This window comes from Fistularia commersonii, chromosome 14 (genome assembly GCF_037954325.1).
Source record: "Fistularia commersonii isolate RoL2024-O1a breed Wild chromosome 14, RoL_Fcom_v1.0, whole genome shotgun sequence".
Taxonomy (NCBI): Eukaryota; Metazoa; Chordata; class Actinopteri; order Syngnathiformes; family Fistulariidae; genus Fistularia; species Fistularia commersonii.
Genome location: NC_141297.1, coordinates 14,488,766 through 14,505,201, shown reverse-complemented (window position 1 = coordinate 14,505,201; position 16,436 = coordinate 14,488,766). Strand labels below are relative to the sequence as shown.

The 16,436-nt window shown below is 40.7% G+C and overlaps 1 protein-coding gene across 5 annotated transcripts in view; it reads left to right on the top strand.

The window, feature by feature from the left end:
- tns2a (tensin 2a) overlaps positions 1-16,436 on the top strand; it is a 62,369-nt gene that overhangs the window by 5,094 nt on the left and 40,839 nt on the right. For 3 of the 5 annotated variants that reach the window (XM_086159934.1, XM_086159933.1, XM_086159935.1), the window contains exons 2-3: positions 15,299-15,404; positions 16,160-16,197. In XM_086159934.1, coding sequence (XP_086016060.1) covers positions 15,299-15,404; positions 16,160-16,197 — 144 coding nt within the window. Of the gene's footprint in view, positions 1-2,675; positions 2,795-11,262; positions 11,270-15,298; positions 15,405-16,159; positions 16,198-16,436 lie in introns of those variants that run through there. The other 2 variants (XM_086159936.1, XM_086159937.1) reach the window with 2 other exon arrangements.

Genomic DNA, 16,436 nt, shown 5'->3' with positions numbered 1-16,436 from the left:
CCAAATCAACTCCTTGTGTGAAAACATTTATCCCATCCGATATTTAATGACCTTCAACTGACTGTCTTGCTAGAGAACAGATCTTTTTACATTGCTTAACCAGTTGAACCGCTTTTTCCTGGAAATTACAAGTGTTGAGGATTTTAATCATCAAGTTCAGAACAGCTTGATCTGAATGTAAATGTCCCTTAGTCATAAAAATATTGTGGGTTATTCAAGCACAAATGATTATTTTGCATAGCATATAATATGATAAATATATTTATATATACGCTTCAGTTCTATCATTATGAAAGTTTGCATTTTTTTCTTCAAGAACCTAGCTGTTGTGGTGTGATGGAGAAATTATGTCATGTTCTCTATTATTGACTGACTGTATATAAAATCCAGAGTTACAGATGAAATATTGACTTGACGGTTTCGGCTTTGGGCTTTCCCTATCATCATTATCATCATTGTTTTCAACATTTCGTCGCGGTGTTGATCTTTTCTCATAGAAACACACCAAGACTTGGCAATATGACAGTGTTTTTATTGCATTTTGTCCAAGGTCCCTGTAATTTCTCATGAAAAACAAAGTCTAGATTGACCATGACCAATGCTGAGGTCTATGACCGCAGGAATCTACTACAAACACACACCCAACACAGGAAGGAACAGTAACCAGCAGCTGGTAAATATAGACCCAACATTGTCTAGCAGTTCTTGCTATCCTGATACCAGAAGGTGAACTTATTATAAAGTACCAAAACTCTGGTCTAGATTCCTGTGGCTTGAAAACGTAGATCTGAGGAGGGATTTGAGGAATGCTTGTTGTTGTGTGCAGATGAAAGCTGACCGAGCGAAAGTAAGTAACCGTCTCCCTCTTAGCAAGTCTCCAAAACCCAACGACAAATCCCAAAGGTGCCCTTAAAAAAAAACGTTTCACCATTGCAAACATTTCTCATCTGTTCTCATACGCAAACCTTATCATCGTGTCGGCGAGTTACATTTTGAAATGCCCGACAGTTGCAGGAAGATGTCACTGAACTCATCATTTTGATAAACACGTGCTGCTTTGTGTCATCAGTATTTCTCTCGTAGCACTGCTTTCTCACTCTTTTAAACAGCTGCACCTTATCAGGCCTTGGCTGAGCTCCGTCTTACACAATCCGTCCTCCAGCTACGCTGCCCCCTTTTCAAGCCTCCCCCTCCCCTCATTTCCTCTCAGCTCCCCGGCCCCCACTGTGTGCATCTCTTTACCACTAAAAAACCCCCTTCCCCATGTCTCTAATTTGTCTAATCTAGACAGGCTGTGTTCATTTAACGGCATAGAGCACCTTGCGCTATGATCTTGATTCAGAACGGTCTGCACGTTTTTTCCCATCACTTCTGTTGAACCCACAGCAACTTTCCTCATCGCCCTGTTCCCCCAAATGGGACCCTCCCCCACTTTATTCAGCCCGCTCATTCCAATCCTAAACACCAGCTTCCTGTCGCTCTCCCCTGGTCCCTCTACATTTTCTTACCCTTTCCTTTCACATCACCCTTTTTTTTTTACTTTTTTTGTTCTCCTCCTCCAAAATACCCCCCAGATCTGATTTTTTCTCTCAGAGAACACGCATTCCAGAAATAATTATACTCGCAAAGACCACCAACATCACTCTACCTTTTTTTTTTTGGAAAAATAAGTTTTAAATTCCTGAGTTATGAGGAAAAGGAATGGGTGGAATTACCTCATATGTCACAAACTGTAGACACACACTGATTGGGCAGGGATAAAATGCAGAGCCTGCATACCTGCACATCCATCAAAACACATATGGGAGTGACTAAGAGATTGAGGCGGCAGACAGAGATCATGCCCTGTGCCTTATAGCAGCCAGGGCAATTGGAGACAGGCCACTCGAGGGGAGTGGACCTATATATGCATACATGGGCTTATAGAGAGCGTAATCACATCCATAGGTTCACTCACACAGCCGGGTGAAGAATGTATGGAATGCAATCCTGTTGCTTATTTTAATTACAAGGGATCAACTTGGAAATTATAGCAAAAATCATGTGCTTCATGCAAGTTTTCAGACAAACTTCAGACACAGTGAATGGAAAAATCTCTCAATGCATGCATATATCTTGCTGAAGTTTCTTAGAAACTTGAATCTGCAGCTGGTACACTACCTAGTTTTCACCAGGAGATGCCACTATTGATATACTGAACGAGAGCAGCTGATTGAGCCACGCGTTGAATCAATTGGCGGCAAGGCGTTCAAACATGTCACCTTGTTTTCCAGGCTCAACTTCAGCTGGGGTAAGAAATAATATAAATAAAAATAGGAAATAAATATGAATGTTAATGTAAAAAAACGTCAGAAGCAATGGGTACAATATAATATATATAAATAAAAATTTCCTCGGTAGCACACTTTTGGATGTATATGTTGCTAGTGATAACTAATCTATGAATATTCATAACTTTATTCAAATGCGTTTATTTAGGTTTCTACAATATATTTCGGACTAAATAAATACAACACTGAGCGCGATGAACGGTCCTCGAGGAATTAGTGGAGTCGTTCAGCCAATCAGAATCTGATATGCAACGCTCCTCCCAGAGGTGACCAATCATGCGGCAAGCTTGCAGAAATATTACGCCACGCATGGTATAGGCCCCGCCCCCTCGGCCCCAGTAGAGGGGACGGACCAGAGTAGGGAAAACAAGTCAACTGAGAAAGAGTCAGTTATCGTGACGGTTCCCGCAACATGACGACCCCCTGCTGAACGGGACGACATGATCAACGGGAAAATGAACAAGGTAAGATCCCGAGTTCTACGTGGGAAAGCGACTGATTTTGAACTTCCCTCTCCCGGGTTCGAGTGAGGACGTGTGATGCTGCGTGTTTTTTACGCGCACGTTGGTTCAACGGTGGCGCAATTGCGCTGTTCTCTATGTAGAAGTGACGTCTTCTCAGTGAAAACCGTGATTTTTCGCCCACCTACGGATCTTAAGCCGGTGGAATGATTGTAACGTAATAAATACTATTTTCGAGACAAGTTTACCGGGAGCCCCCTCTTTACCTGCTGCATGTTTCCCACATCTCCATTCTTACTTGTGGTTTCAGTGTGATCGTTTTTAGGGGAAAACCGACTCGTCTTTGTTGCTCTTCTCTGAGAAGAAACTTGATGCTTCGCACTTCATTAAACTGACAAAATGTTCAGAAGAGGGTCATATGATGCATTAAGCACAACCCACCCCACTGTAACTGCGTCAGCACCAGTCATTTATTGTTAATGTCACACCGTTGATGGAAAAAATAATCCCTCCCCGGTGTATGATATCACTGTGCTTTCATTCATACAAATTTTATTATGTTTTAAATGAAAGAAAAAGTTAGAGTATATGTGTAAGTATGCTGGGTGATAAAATTTTATTGAAATATCATTGAAGTTTTGAACAAAATAGGTGATAGGTGGGAAAAGAATACTGCCATTTATCGGAAAGTGATTGGAAAATTTTAAGACATCTTTCATAAAATTGGTTTATTTGTCATCATGAATATTGGCGTGTGTTGATAAATATATGTAATATTGTAGTTATTCCTATTTCAAACGCCTTTCACCAATGTAAAGGTTTTCGAGTCTCTGCATTAAAAAATCTTTTCACCAGACTTAAGGTATTGTATTGAAAATGTATACTTAACTTAAAAGACAAACAGTATAGACATGCGAAATCTAACAAAACAAATATAATTAGCCTTTATTAACTTCAGGTTGGAATTCAGGTTATATTGTGGAGAAAAGTGTTGACAATTCTGATACCTGTGCAGTATTGGAACTGTTGGGTAAACGTAAAGATATATGATTCTGTTGTATCAGACACTGTTACGGTATGTTGAAACAAATAATTATTAGATTCGTTTATGAATTGAAGTATCTGCCCAGCTTAACTTCCTGTGAGTTAGCCAAGCTGCGATTCTAAAGAGGGTATTAGATGAAGCCGACCCTTATTGACTCAATGCCTCATTAAGGCAGGAAAAGATGACTGTGCCCTGCAATGTGTTATTTTTCAATTTTGTCGCAAAGGGGACTCAATCACCATTGGACAAACACACAGGCTCACCAACTTGTATGCTTGTATGCACACACACAAACACACACACACACACACACAGGCTGTTCTATGTACGCCTAAACAGGGCAATGTTGATTTATGATGGTTGCATGGCTCAGAATCGGCTCCATATCATGATGCCTTGTCAGAGCGCCCATCCTGCTTTGACAGCTATGAATTAACAACACGATAACATTGTCCAACCCCTCTTAGCTTCTCTGTGCTGATTACGCCATGCTCAGTACTGAACATTGTCCTATGGGAAGCATATAATGTATTTTCTTCAGCTCAGGAACCCATCCATTCTCAACAGTGCATGCCGCCACAGCAGAGCTCTGACTCTTCATTGAGGACACATCATGTTCTGTAATTATCAGATTTAATGTAATATATTGATGGTCCAGAGATGGCCAACAGTGGGTGTGTTTACTGTAATGGGTCCGCTCACATTCTCCCAAGTTTCAATGCAGAAAAGTGAGGGAGTCTCACCTGTTACGACCTGAACATGCAGCAAATGGATACATACAGAAAATTCTGCAAATAAGGGAGAAGAATACAATAATTGAGTTAGACTGCATATTTCAATTCTACTTTGATATGGTATCCATTTAAACTGATTAGTTAAAAATAATTGAATAAAAATCAGTGATATATGCTATAAAAAAAAACTAGATGTCTTTTACTAAATTTGATCTGTGTTGGAAGCTTTTTCAGTGAAGTATTTCCAATATAAAATGCTGCCATATCTCAAAACTTGAATGGCATTACAGTAATAAAACATTATGTAGCTCATTTACAGCCAATACTCATACAGTGTCTGGTTGGTTGTAACTGAGACCAAGACAATATGGTTATTTGTATGAATATTTGTGTCTGTGTTGCTTTTAGACCACCAGGATTGTTCTTGATAAATCTCACTCCGAGGAGAACCAACCAGTAGTATTTTGTAGTATTTTTGTGAGTCCCCTCACAGAGAACCCCGCTGCTTAGGAGCATTGTACATTGTACTACTGTGGTACTGTCAGGAAGAGAAATGGAGTAGGAGTTATTTTGAAGGAGGAGTTTGTTAGGAATGTTGCAGAGGTGAAAAGAATGTCGGATAAACTTATGAATCTGAAATTGGACATTGAAGGTGTGATGGTCAACGTTGTTGATGGCTACGCCCCATCGGTGGGATATGAGCTAGAGGAGAAGAAGTTCTGGAATGAGTTAATGAAGTGATGCAGAATATCCCCAGAGATGAGAGAGTGGCAATTGGTGCAGACTTCAATGGACATGTTGGTACAGGTAATAGAGGGGATGAAGAAGTGATGGGCAGATTTGGTATCCAGAATAGGAACACCAAGGGATGAATGGTGGTAGACTTTGCAAAAAGGATGGAAATGGTTGTAGTGAACACTTTTTCCAAAAAAGACAGGAACATAGGGTAACTTAACAGAGCGGCGGTAGGAGCACGCAGGTAGACAACATCTTGTATAGACGAGGTAATCTGAATGAGGTAAGTGACTGCAAAGTAGTGGTAGGTGAGAGTGTAGCCTGACAACATAGGATAGTGGTTTGTAGGAATACTCTGGTGACAAGGAAGATCAAGAGGACAAAGGCAGAACAGAGGACAAAGTCATGAAAGCTGAAAAGTGGGAATGTTGTATGGTTTTCCGGGAGGAGTTGAAAAAGGCTCTGGGTGGTCAGGGAGAGCTCCCAGATGTCTGAAAACTACAGCTAATGTGATCAGGGAGACAGGTAGGAGAGTACTGGATGTGTTGTCAGGAAGGAAAGTAGATAAGGAGACTTAGTGGTGGAATGTGTGCAGGAGTATATTCAAAGAAAGCAGTTTGCAAAGAAGAGGAGGGACACTGAGGGGACTGAAGAGAACAGACAGGAGTACAGGGGGATGCAGTGTAAGGTAAAGACAAAGATAGCAAAGGCAAAACAAAGGGTGTACGATGACTTGTATGTCCATTTGGGCAGTTAGGAGGGAGTGAATGACTTATACAGGTTCGCAAAACTTAGAGATAGAGACGGAAAGAATGTACAGCAGATCCGGATGATTCAGGATAGCGAGGGAACTATATTGACAGTTGCTAGAAGAGTGATGGGAAGATGGAAAGATTTCTTTGAAGAGCTGATGAATGAGGAAAATGAGAGAGAGGACACTGAAGAAGAGGTGACTATTGTAGACCACAAAGTAGTAAATTAGTAAAAGTGAAGTGAAGAAGGCATTGAAGAGGATGAAAAGTGGAAAGGCAGTTGGTACTGATGATATACCAGTGGAGGCATGGAAGTGTCTAGTATCTAGGACAAGCAGTGGTAGAATTTCTGGCTCGATTATTCAACAGTATCTTAGAGAGTGAGAAGATGCCTGAGGAATGGAGAAAAAGTGATGGTGCCCATTTTTAAGAGTAAGGAGGATGTGCAGAATTGGGGTTACTAAAGAGGGATAAAGTTGATGAGCCATTCAATAAGTTATGGGAAAGAGTAGCGGAAACTAGACTGAGAGCAGAAGTCAGCATATGTGAGCAGCGGTATTGCTCCATTCCTAGAAAGAGTAAAACAGATGGAGTATTTGCTTTAGAGAAGGCTAATAGAGAAGTACAGAGAAGGTCAGGGGGAGCTGCATTATGCTTTTGTAGACTTAGAAAAAGCATACGATAGGGTGCCGAGAGAGGAACTCTGGTATCGCATGAGGAAGTTTGGAGTGGCAGAGAAGTATGTTAGACTGGTGCAGGACATGTATGCTAGCTGTGAGACAGTGGTGAGGTGGAGGTGGGGATGGGACTTCATCAGGGATCAGCTCTGAGACCCTTCTTGTTTGCAGTGGTGATAGACAGGCTGGAGAATTAGAGGCAGAAGATTTATGGACGTAGTGAGAGAGGATATGAAGTTAATTGATGTGAGAAGAGGATACAGAGATAGGTTTTAGATGTAGGTCGATTTTCTGTCGAGACCCTTGAAGGGAAAAGCCGAAGGAAAAGAAGACGCTGTCCTATAGTGGATGAGAAAGGTGACATGTGATACAGGTTCTACTCAATATTGTGGTTATATCTCATTTATGCCTTGCTCTGATTATATGCAAATAATATATTTTTTGTCTGCTCCAGTATTTCCAATTATATGTAGCTTACTTGTTTCATCCAGGTAGCCACATCCAATGATAGGTTGCTATGGTAAACAGGTAAGCCTCAGTAACACTGATGCTGGTGGGGTGGCCAACAAGCACACCTTTTCATAACAGAAGCCTTGGAAAAATGAGAGTCATCGTCCCTTTCTCCAAATTGCCACGTCAAACTCCTTCATGGTTATCTGTGACAACCTCCGCGTTTGCCTGTCCATGCCCTTGTCTAATGTTTATTTAATGCAATGTCGGCACAAGCAAACCTGCAACCACATTTGCTGTACTGCTGTTGCTCTGGTCTTGAACTTTTGTGGTGCAAAATACACTCTAAAATCCCACACAAATGTCCAGATTGTCTTTACCGGAGATCCTATCTGTGTATATTGGATTCCCAGCTGGTTTGGATTGTATTCACCTTGGTCTATTTTCAAGTTGTTTTTGCTGTACAAACCATCAGAAACCAATCTGGAGATGCTAAAAAATCTGTTCCGGGGTGGGATTGTGAATCAGGCTTTCGAAGCCTTCTGGTACAAGGGTGCTCTGAGTTCATGCTCTCTGGCTGCCAGGGTAACATAACATAAATGCGCTGCAGAGATGTGTGACCAGACTGAAGGTTTGCATTCACTTGCATTCAAATGTAAACCATAAGCAAAGAAAACAGCAAGAATTTAAGCTGCCAAAACAAACACAGAATCATTGGTATTCCCTTTTACACATGTTTATTATGATGCCAAGTAGAACAAAGTTTTGGGGGAAGAACCATTCATTCTGATAGTCCCTTGAAGGCCAGCTCAGCCCTCGTGTTCTGTCCATTTTTGCCCCTATTAAGTTGAAAGGAAAATAAGTCACAGGTTGTAGTTGATCCTTTTCTAATAGCCATATTGTACATTGACTCAGATATAAGTTAAACATCTAGAAACAGATTTAGTCTAATTGAACACACTCACAATAGGATACTGTTACTTCTGTGTACAGTAACTCCATTATAGCTGACAACGAACAGAAGAACAAGCTCTAAATCTTGGGTTATACAAAATGCAAGTGTTACAGTTGCAGTCAAAGAAAAACAAGTCAATCATTTTTAGGGAAAAAAACTGATAAGCTCTGGTCCTTGGTTGATTATTTAACTGTCAAGCCTAAGTAATGATGTTATTCTCTTACTTGGACCACTTCGCAAACTTAGGGAACATTTTTGGTAAAACGAATGTTATATTTTGCCAGTAAATATGAACAAGCTCAGAGAAGGTGTGGTGGCGCTTTAGCAGTTAGTTGCATGCGTGTGTTCGTGCATGTGTACGTGCATACGTGTGTCCAGCAGGAGTCCAAGGGAACGGAAGTGTATCATGGTGGCACACTGACCTCACCCCAGGAACAGGCAGTCTCTGTTCCCTCCACTGCCTGACCCACCCTCTACACAAACTCAGGCACACACACAAATTGAGACACGTATTAACTGGCCTTGATGGCGGCAAACGATGCAAGATTTCAGATAGCAGCAAATGTGAGATGGAGGGCCGGATACACATACGTATGAAGTACTAACAATGTGACTTATGTGCATTCACTGAAGTCCGTTTTGCGGTGGTCACCTAACATTGAAGCTGTTGTCTTTTCAAGGTAGTATGTACTGTACCATAGATGAGTGTTACATTTTCTCTACACATTACTGAGGGTGATATTTTTTAAAAATCTTCAAAAGTAATTCATTTTTAAAACTCTACATTTGTCAGATGGAACATCTGCTCTGTTCAGGTCCCATTTGTGGACCAGATGCAGTTGGACCTTACAATCAGGCCTTGCCTCTCCATCTCCCTGCAAATGCATTTTTTCAGTCAGTCCATTGTAATCAGCAACTCTTGACAGCTGATTATTTATTCAAGCCATTTTTCATACAGGCATTTCTTGGCTAGATTCTCTTCTGCTGATTTGCCTTGCATGGCATTGATCTGGATGTGAACAGTAGTTCTGCATTAGTTATCAAATCATTGCTGGCTCAGTCCACCTGCTCTCCACAGACCCCTGTCAAAATTCTATGAGCAACACACTGAACCTAAGTTTCTTTCAAGAAATCTTCAGTGAAAGAGGCAGGGGTCTAAAACAATATGTTTGCTACATAAATAGAGGAAATGAACTTCTATATAGGTCAAGGTCCAGTACCTTTGCAGTCTCTTGCTGCCCTGTCCTCACAAATGAAATGCAGCTTTATTACACTCAGTGTCTCAGACTCTTTTGTCTCACTGACTTGTATGAGATGCAGAAATAAATGGTCTTTCTGCCATCAGACTTTACATCACACAGGTGTTTGATCTCCAGGACTGCAGCCGCTCAAGGGACAAGAGACGGAAGGGATGGGTCATCGCATGGCACCATGTGCATCAAAATAGGCAGTGTAATTTTATGGCACTTTGCTATACATTGCTATACTTTAGGTCCTGTCAGTAGATTTCGCATCTGTAAGTTATTTTTGTCATGTGAAAGACCTCACATCTCTCTGAATGCTGTGAAAGGCAGGGGAAAAAAGATTGAATGAACAATATTTTTAAAAAAAATACTGTAACACATTACAGCGGATTAGGTGTTTAAGGTTCCTCCGCAACTAAAAGAATTTATCAATTAAATCAATTATGCACTTAGTCTTGCTGATTCTTGGCATCTCACCAAGAATAACCATTGAAGCCTCCTCAACATTTTCTAGTGTTACTTTTCATTAGACCAACAATGGATATGAAGGTGTTGTCGAGGAACAAGGAAACTGACATTTACATGATTTTATGGCAGTGAATACTTAGTCTCAACTGCAGCTTTTGATATTTCACACTTCACCTGAATTACCACATGTCTGGGACTAGGATGTTATCGAACTCTTAATTCTTCACCTGTCCATAGGACGACCTCCTTGCCAAGTGCAACATAGGAGGTTTTTGCTTGAAGGATTATTTTTAATAATAATAGTAATAATAATACTTTTTCCTCAAGGTGCCTTAGTCGACATTCAAAGACATTATAAAGACATATGCATACACACAGAACACATGTGTCTAATCTTAATATTAACCATGTTGTTTGAGATTTGGAGTACATTGGGAAAAAAAAATCCACTACCTTTGTTACAGGTTTTTATGACTTGATAAGAAAGGTCAGTGGCAACAGAAAACACAATTCCTCACTTTAAGTCATGCTCTACTGTGTTATGAACACAATGCTTCTTTTTTAAACACACTTATTCACAAAATAACAGCCGCAAATGTAGCATTAGTCCTTGACTTATGACAGGAGAAACGACCCAACTAGAAAAATGTAAGTAACAGGATACAGAATGTCATTATGATTAAGTGATCATCTGTGATCGTCACAGAAAAAAATATCCATGGCGAAATACCTGTCATTGCATTGCTGTTGGGCAGATGGTAGAGTGGCTTTGCTCGACTTTTATTTTATGGATTGAAAATCCAAGACGGAATTCCATTGTTGGAGATAAATATTAAAGTTATTCTAAAGGCAAACTAAGTTTAAAGGCTTTTAGAGTGCCCTTTGCTGTGACCGTCCGCCAGTGTATCGGAGGTCACAGTGACCAGTCCAGGCGTCAGTAATGCTCCACTCACACACAATGACTGTCGTTGTCCAAGAATCAAGGTTATTTATAGAGAGAAACAAGGGGGGGAAAGTAAGAGATTCCAGGGAGTGTTGCACACGAATGGCTCTGTGTTTCCATTTGTTGTTGTTTTTTTTATTTGCATGCGTCAGCCCCTGCTTCTGTGTGCATCTCTTGTCCATGTATCCAACCTCTCCCTCACTCAATTAGCTACTGTTCCATGACTGCTGGCAGACTCACAGTGAGGAAAGGGGTGGGATTTTTTGGTCAGAAAGCATCTCTTTGACTCCAAAATCCCCTGGTCCCTTTTTCTGCCAGGAAGCTAAAAATATTAGGAAAAGGACCTTCTTGTATGGAGCAGATGTGCTGGAAGAGGTGGGGTCTCTCCTGGAACATGGGGGGACACGGGGACGGGAAAAAGGAAAAGGAAGGATATGTGTAACCACTGAGCGATTGCTGGGATACACATCTGCACGTGAGTATGTTACAGGGGGAGTTGTTCTGGTGGTATCAGGTAATTGTTTACATTGAGTTATGTGGAAGTTTAGACAGGTCCCAGATGGTAGAGGCTTAACAGCTTAAACATTGAGCCAACTTTTGCAGCTTTGTCCTTCAGCACGTGTGTAATTGCGTAATCGCTGTGAGTTATTTACATGATCAATTCACACGTCTTATATCGGACGTTAGATTTACTTGTGCTTGAAGCAGCAGGAACAATATAACCAGTAACTGTTTCTTTATTAGCTCGGTGTGCTGAAAAACACGTGTCATCAGAGGAGGATGTTTCTTATCCGTGACTGCGGTGACAGTAATTACTATCCTGGGGACCCAGGCCCGGCTTTGCAGGTTGTTTTTAGTGCTCATCCACTCAGACTTTACCAGCTGTTTTCTGTTTCCACTGTTCTAAACCTCCTCTGCTGTGGTTTCCCTGTTGGACTCCCAGGTTGTGTTAAGTAGAGTGTTTTGGTTTAGCATTGCAATCAGTTTGCATTGTAAACTATAGGATTTTTTTGTAGTCGTTTTACATATGACTCTACTTCCTACCACGTTGTGTCTTACTGATGGAGATTTTTCTGAAATTGTTTTAATTGATCCAATATTGACAACGGAACAATAAAAAGAGATTGTAAGGCTTCTGGTAGAGCTGGATGTTTCTGTAAATTTATGACTTGTTGGGTTTGTGCTTTTGTATTGTGTTTAAATTCCTTGATGAATATGAGCTTTGGCTGCACGCTCCCAAGTTGTCTTGTATATTGTATGGATGCCAGGTCAAAAGAAGAACTTGAACCATCATATCAGCCTTTGTTCTGCACAAGCAGGTCTTGGCTGATGGAAACAACATCTCAATATCTTGTTGTTGGATTCTATTTTTTCCTATTTTTTCCAACATAAGGACGTAAGGGATAGGTTGCCATACATTGACCCTGTACCCTATTCAAACTTGAAATAACATCATCACGTCACATTTACAGAATTGTTGTGTACTTTGAAGATGATAGATTCTCTGTTCAGCATAAGTTTGAATAGATAATATGATGCTTCAATTGTGAAAGCAGTTCAAAAGTCAAACTGGTCAATTTTTTGAGCTGTTGAATGTACAATATGTAAATTATGTGTATGTCTATACGGTAAGAAAAAGGTGTAGGCTCAGGGTAAATACAACCATTACAGAGCAGTGCCCATCTGCCATTAGAGACGCTTACAGTGTCCCATTAATTCTCTTAATGGAGTTTCTGCAGGAATCTGAATGGATAAACTGTGCAAAATCACTTCATAGATGAAAAATTGTCACACCAAATCATTTGGAGTTACCGAGGTTGTTCCCTTTGACACAGGAAGAGGCCTGCTTTTTTATTATTTGTCGACATAATAGGAAAACAGTTGGGTATGACATAAAAAAGGTCACAATCCATAAAGCTTTCCTGGACCTGGTACCCTAACACCACTAAAGCAGGTCACCCTACAAATTGCATGAAATATAGTGTGGTCCTTTGCATCAGTAAATATTTACTATCCCGTCTCCCCTGCAACTCATATTAGTATTGATTCATAGAGACCTTACAGCAGTCGCAGCTGTGTTGTATATTGTTCCCTGACCATGATTGCCTGAGGTTCAGATATGTAGGGGTCCTAATTTCTGTTACAAATGGGAAACAGTCTGTCAATCTCTTTGCAAAACGTTTATCTCCCAGCACACATTATCACTGCAGCTAAACTGAACCTATTTGCTTGTATCATTAATAGATCTAACCATGCTAAAGTCAAAGGGAGTGGGGAATATGGCCCTCTGACCCTTTTGCTCATTTCGGTGAGGTTTTAAGCAGTGAAAGTGCTCCAAGACTTCCTCTCAAAAGCAGAGAAAACAATAATACTATTTCAAAAACAATGCATTCCTTGCCTCTTCCTGTACAGGAAAAATATGTATCTTTGGAGTGAATTTTTGCATTATTTTAATGTGAAAGTGGAGCTGATTTCAACACAGTTTTGAAAGTGTCTTAGCAACGGAGAACACTGACACCCCTTTGCTACAGTTTGGTCTCTTCAAGGCCATGGCAAGTCTGGTGTTCCAAGCATCCGGACCAAGACTTCCTTTTCTTTTGACTGTTAACAAGAGACATCAAACAGGACAATAGCATCATAGTTGAGAGACTGCACAGACAATCACCTTTTACAAATTCCAAAGACAATTACTGTGTTTATGGGTTGTGTTACACAAACATACATTTTGTTTTAAGTTATCTAATCACTTCAGTCAATGTATGTCATCACTGTTTCCCCCCACACTGTTTACCTGCAAGCCGCCAAAGCATTTTCCTGTATTAATAGCTGTCTATTTATAATGTAGTCAAGAATAAGGGATCACCACCACTCTGTTGACAAACAGAATATCAGAAGGTGCCTAAAATTGCCTCAAACAAAAGTCTTCCTTCCGAGAGTTCCTCTTACGTGGGTGCATGGTCAACGATGGTCAATATACTCGTAGCAGTATTTACAAATCAAACCAGTCATGTATTCTTCATCAAGAACGACTGTTAATCGTCAAACAACATTACATAGCCTGACACGCTGTCAGAGAATATTTCTGTCCAATTAAAGCTGTGAGCAATAATTGACATAAGGTGATGTTTCAGCTTCTTGAGAGAGTAAATGGCATTTGATTGGAGAAACAAGTATATGAAAAATCACTTTTGTCCTGATTTTGGTTTTGTTGCCACAGAGCATTTAAGCATGTGACTCTTAAAAGTATTGACACGCCCATGGATGTCAATCTCGCAACTGTTCCGTTATGTAACTAGCCCACCCAGTTCCCCCTCACCATCCATGGCTCTGTAGTTGCAGTACACTTGTGCTGGAAGTCACTAACATGGCTGGCAGAGGGTGATGCCAGGCAGGCAGCTGACCAAACATAGCCTGGTCCCTAGAACAGAGCCAGGGCCACGGGATAATGGAAAAAGCGTGCAAACAGATCTGTTCCTTTGTTGCCAAGGATGAAACAAAAAAGCCCTTTGTGTATATGCATCCGTTTAATTAACCAAAGCTATGGAGACGCAGGCAGAGAGTAGACTCAGAGGCAGGGTGATGATGCTTAAGATGTGTGTGTGTTCATATTTGCTTTCAGATCAGTTAACACATAACAGCCAAATGTAATGAGAGAAACAGTGTTTCCTCAAACTTTCATTTCTGGATACTTGCCTCAGTTTCCAGGCAACGTATGCAGCCTCTCAGCAGGCCAGTTTAAACTCTCAGCCCTCTCTCCAAAATTTTCCCCCCTTCTCCCACTATGTATGAAACGCAAGGAAACATGCAAAAGCAATCCTCGTACTTAGCCTGTGGTCGTTAGTGGTCTCAAGTTCAAAGACTCCGCTGAGTCACGTCAGACCCAGTCATCTGCGGAGCTAATCCTATGTTGGGAAACAAAGAGGCACTGGGCGGGAATGGTCACCACATGAACTAGCACACACTTGTGTTCACACACATACACACATCCTGCAGCCATAGCGTTGTGCATTGACTAAAGACAAAAAAAAAGAAGAAAAACTTGGAAGACGTCTTTCACAAATCATTGCTATCTCTGTCTTTCAAGAAGTAGAGATTTGCTCTTTTTTCATTCACACATCAGGGATTACTGAATGATTTGGGTGGGAACCACAAGGTTTATTACTGCTGAGATTGTAACGCAACCAGAACAGTTGTTAAAGAGACAAAAGAAGTGGAGAATGAAGTGTAAAGATTTCTGTTTGCTCCTTCATTCATAAAAGTGTGCTGTTTTTAGAAATAATAATAAAAAATCAAAATAAATAATCAAAAATCAATTCTTTAGTTATTGGGCTACATGTTATTGAACGACAGTCAGATATTCTCCAGAAATGATGGAGCTATTTGAGATTTTGAGTCCCAGTACGAATTGGATCAATGCAAACATTCAATGCAAATGTTTACTTTAAATACATCAGAGTTCTAATTGAGTTGTTACTATTGTTTGTGTGTGTGTGTGTGTCATCAGGCCGGGAAGGGGGAGCCCCACGTCTTTAAGGAAAAGACCTTCAAGAAAAAGCGACAGTGCAGTGTGTGCCGTCAGAACGTGGACAACATCGGTTCTTTCTGCAGAGGTACATGTCATGGGCCAGAAAATGTAGCCATATTGGGCTTGCACTGTATTCTCCAGGTCAGACCTGGGCATTTATGGGTCGGTAGCCACCGGCGGCCCTTTGGCTGTCCCTGTCCAGCTCGCGTGAGGTCATTCAGAACATGAATGAAAAAAACATTTATTCCGTTCATGTTATTCAAGCGTTTTGCTTTACTGTTATCCCTGGTTCGGCCCTCCAGGTTTCAGGTTTCCCATGTGGCCCCATGTAATTGCCCACCCCTGCTCTAGGTGATTTCAAGTTTTTTGGCTCAATTTCACCACCAATCAAGAGCCATAAAGGAATATAGAAGGTCACAAGCCTAGTTGGTTGTCTCAGTTTTGACCTTTTGGAATTGGGCATCTCACAACTAAATGACTGTGACAGACTGATGTGTGTCAGCAGCATGTGCAAAATTCAGGAGCAAAGCTGAAAAAATATTCCTAGAGTGCTGGTCCAAATTGATTCCAGAGCAAAGTACAGCGTTTTATCTCATCAATATCATACGATGAGCCGACTCATAAAAACAAGAGTTTTAGTGTTGTCTCTGTGCCTGTTGTACAACAGACAAGCTGGATGGATGAAAGCATTTAAGTAAATGGATATTAAAGCTGAAAGTTTACATTATTAAGATGCTATAATAATTTTTCCAGGTGAAGATGAGCAAGTGGACAATTGAATATCTGTGCCAGTACTCATGTGTTTTGTGTCTTTCCACTCTCCTTCTTCCTATCCATCAGTCTGCAAGACAGCTACGCACAGGAAGTGTGAGGCCAAGGTAAGAAGCAACCTCAACTTCTGCTCCTTTATTTTTCCATAAACTGCCATACTTATTTTACTCCATCACATTTATGAACATTCAAATATAAAAGTAAGCACATGAACCAGAAAAATTGAAACATTTGTGTAAATTCAGAACTGCCAAATTACACAATGTAAAAGCCATGACTTTATTGCAAGCACAGCTGGATGAAAGTGAGACACACTGAATAAAGGATAACACAAAGACAGTATAAA